At 69.4% G+C, this 3,098-nt stretch overlaps 1 protein-coding gene across 1 annotated transcript in view; it reads right to left on the bottom strand.

The window, feature by feature from the left end:
* Positions 1 to 3,092, bottom strand: part of ITGB7 (integrin subunit beta 7) — a 6,860-nt gene extending 3,768 nt beyond the window's left edge. Inside the window, exons 1-6 of the mRNA XM_021382427.1 lie at positions 3,002 to 3,092; positions 2,852 to 2,925; positions 1,710 to 1,896; positions 1,117 to 1,287; positions 725 to 957; positions 4 to 151 (exon numbers count right to left, since the gene is read on the bottom strand). Of these exons, the coding sequence (XP_021238102.1) occupies positions 4 to 151; positions 725 to 957; positions 1,117 to 1,287; positions 1,710 to 1,896; positions 2,852 to 2,925; positions 3,002 to 3,068 (880 nt within the window). The 5' untranslated portion in view covers positions 3,069 to 3,092. The remainder of the gene's footprint in view (positions 1 to 3; positions 152 to 724; positions 958 to 1,116; positions 1,288 to 1,709; positions 1,897 to 2,851; positions 2,926 to 3,001) is intronic.
* Positions 3,093 to 3,098: the final 6 nt, after the last annotated feature.

The following is a 3,098-nucleotide window of genomic DNA, read 5'->3' as shown; positions in this document are numbered from 1 at the left end:
GGCTGCGGCTGTACTCGCCGTGCGCGTCCAGGTGGCAGCGGCCGTCGCAGGGCAGCGCGATGCCCCCCAGGCGCCCGTCCCCCGCGCTGTGGAACGTGTCGTCCGACGCGAAGAGCAGCAGCCGCGTCACCGGGCGCCAGCCGATGCGCTCCTGGGGGGCGGGGGGGCGCGGTGTCCCCATGTGACCAAGGGGTCCCCAGCGCCGTGTGACGCCGTGTCCTCGCGTCTCCTCCGTTCCCCCCACCTCCCCCATATCCATCAGTGTCCCCGTCTGTTGCACACACGCACACCCTCTTGAACACGCCCCCCCTCCTCTTGCACTCACCCGGACTCTTGCCCTTGCACGATCCCTCACATACCCCCTTCCCTTGCACCCCCCCTGCACACCCCTGCTCCCCTGCATGCACACTCTCTTGCACACCACTGCTCTCTCGCACTCACCCACACTCTTGCACTTGCACAACCCCTTGCACAATCCCGCTCCCTTGCATGCACAGTCTCTTGCACACACACTCTCTTGAGGATGTATCCGTCCTCTTGCACGCACCATCTCTTGCACACCCCCACTCTCTCACGCTCACACAACCCCTTGCGCACCCCCCTGCACATCCCTGCTCCCTTCCATGCACACTCTTGCAACCCTTCGCTCTTGCACACCCTTCCCTTTGCACAGCCCCGCTCCCTTGCACGCTCCCATCCCTTGCACGCCCCCGACTCCCCGCACCTGGCACACCGCCACCTGCACGATGGCGTCGAAGCCGCCCTCGGGCGCGTCCATGTTCCCGGAGACGCGCTGGCTGCTCACGCGGCGCGTGAACTCGGCGCTGTCGTTGGTGAGCGGCAGCACGTGGCGGAACGCGGTGGGGGGAGCACAGGGCTCGGCGGAGGGGCAAGGGCTGCGCTGCGGGGTCACCGCCGAGAAGGGCAGCAGCGGCTTGTCCACGAAGGAGCCGAAGCCTGGGGTCAGGGGTCGGGAGTCAGGAGCTGGGGGGTTCGGCGGGGGCGGTGGGCTCGGGGTGGGCGGCGGGGTCACAGGCGGGACACCAGGGTCAGTTCTGGGTGCCGGGGCTGGGGGTGGATGTCGGGGTCAGGGTGGGGTGGGGGGGCAGCGCGCACCGATGCGTGCGGCGCTGGATGCGTTGCGCAGGGCGCGCAGCAGCTCGCTGCCCAGGCGTTGCAGCAGGCGCAGATCATCGCGCATGGAGTAGGACAGGTCCAGGAGGAAGTAGAGATCCACCGGCACCGCCCGCGCCCGCCGGAACCGCACGGCGAAGCTCAGCTCCTCACCTGGGGGGCACCGTCAGAGCCTCCCCCCACGCCCCCTCCCCATTTGCCGTCCGTCCCCTCTCCCCTCTGCTCCTCCCCCTGCTCCCCATTCCCTCTCTCCTCTCCCAGTGCGTTCCCTCTCCCACCTCCCACCCCTTCCTCTCCCCAGTTGTACCCCCTCCATCTCCCCGTGCTTTCCTCCATTTCCCCCTCCCTCCCTCCCCCTCTCCCCACCCGCTCCCCCATCCTCATTTCCCCTCCATCCCCACCTCCTCATTTATCCCTCCACCTCCCCATCTCCGTCCCCCATCTCCCCACGGATCCCCCATCTCCCCCTATCCCTCCTTCCCCATCTCCCCATGTGTTCTCCCATCTCCCCTCTCCTCCATCTTCCCCTCCATCCCTCCCCTCTCCCTCTCCCCCCCTCTCCCCCCGCCCCTCACCAGCCCTCAGCTCCATCTCCATGCTGTGGGGCCGCAGCTGCCCCCCGCTGTCCCCCCGCTCCGTGTCCCTCAGGACCCACAGTTGCCCGTGGGGATCCACGATGGCCCCGGGGGGGCACCCGGAGCGCTCCAGGGCTGCCCGTGGGGCACAGCGCGATGCCTCCGCCTGTGCCCCCCCTTGGAAGTCCTGCGGGAACAGGACCAGGGCGGGGGGCAGAGCCTGTCACCCTGCACCCCAAACCTGGCAGGGGCCCCGCACCCCCAACCTCGTACCCCAAACCCCGCACCCCTGCCTCATACATTCCCCGCACCCCAAACTCTCCATCACGACCCCATATGACCCCCGCACCCCACATCCCCACCGCATACGCCCTGCACACCGCACCCATCGCCCCACACCCCTTGCCCCACACCCGCCCATCCCTGTGGGGCTGTGTGGGGCCGCTGTGTCCCTAGGTGCAGCCCCACTCCCCCCCCCGCTGCTGTTTGTCACTGCGGTTTCGCTGCTTCCTGGTGACACCCGCAGCGCCGGGGGGGGGGCACCCCAGGGTGGGGTCTCCCACAGGACGGGGACAGCGAGGATGATGGGGACAGTGGGGACAATGGGATCCGCGGTGACCTCTGGGGACAGGGGGGTCCCCGTGGCACAGTGGGGAAAATGGAAACACTGAAGCCCCCAGGGATGCTGGGTGCCCCACAGGACACGGTGACCCCCCCGAGCCCCCCAGCACCCACTCCCACGTCACCCTGTGACCCGACACCTCAGCATTTCCCACCCCCCCCTCCCCAGATCAAAGGGACCCTCCCGGGACAGGGGGACTTCACCTGTCCCCATTGGATGGGGTGGATGTGACCCCCTCTCAAAGTTTGGATCCTGGGGGGGAGGGTCCCGGGAGAGATCCCGGGGAAGGTTCCGGGGGGGTCCAGGAAGGGGGGGGGTCTTGGGGGCTCTAGGAGAGGGTCCCAGGGGAGTCACGGGCGGAGTGGTCACAGGGGGTGTCCGGGGCAGGTCCCAGGGCCCCGGGGGGGAACTCGGGGGGGTCCCAGAAGGAATCCCGGGGGGAATTCATGGGAAGGTCGTGGAGGAAGGAGCCGGGGGTGTCCCATGATGGGGGGTCCCAGAGGGTGCCCCCCCCGCTCACCGGCTCCTCGCACCAGGCGCACGACGGGTGGGAGCTGATGCACTCCTCGCAGGAGGGCTGCGGGCGGCACGACCCTGCCGCGGGGGGGTGGGATGTCAGGATGCCCATGGCGGGGGGGTCCCATTTCCCCCCCTCCATTCCCAGCCTCACCTCTTGCCCCCCTCGGGGCCGCCCGCAGCAGCAGCAGAAGCAGCAGCAGGAGCCCCCCCGGCACCATGACCCCGCGCTGCGCGATGGAGGAGGCGGC

The sequence above is a fragment of the Numida meleagris genome, unplaced genomic scaffold, assembly GCF_002078875.1.
Source record: "Numida meleagris isolate 19003 breed g44 Domestic line unplaced genomic scaffold, NumMel1.0 unplaced_Scaffold244, whole genome shotgun sequence".
Classification (NCBI taxonomy): Eukaryota; Metazoa; Chordata; class Aves; order Galliformes; family Numididae; genus Numida; species Numida meleagris.
The sequence above is the reverse complement of the archived record's forward strand: the minus strand, read 5'-3'. Positions and strand labels throughout refer to the sequence as shown.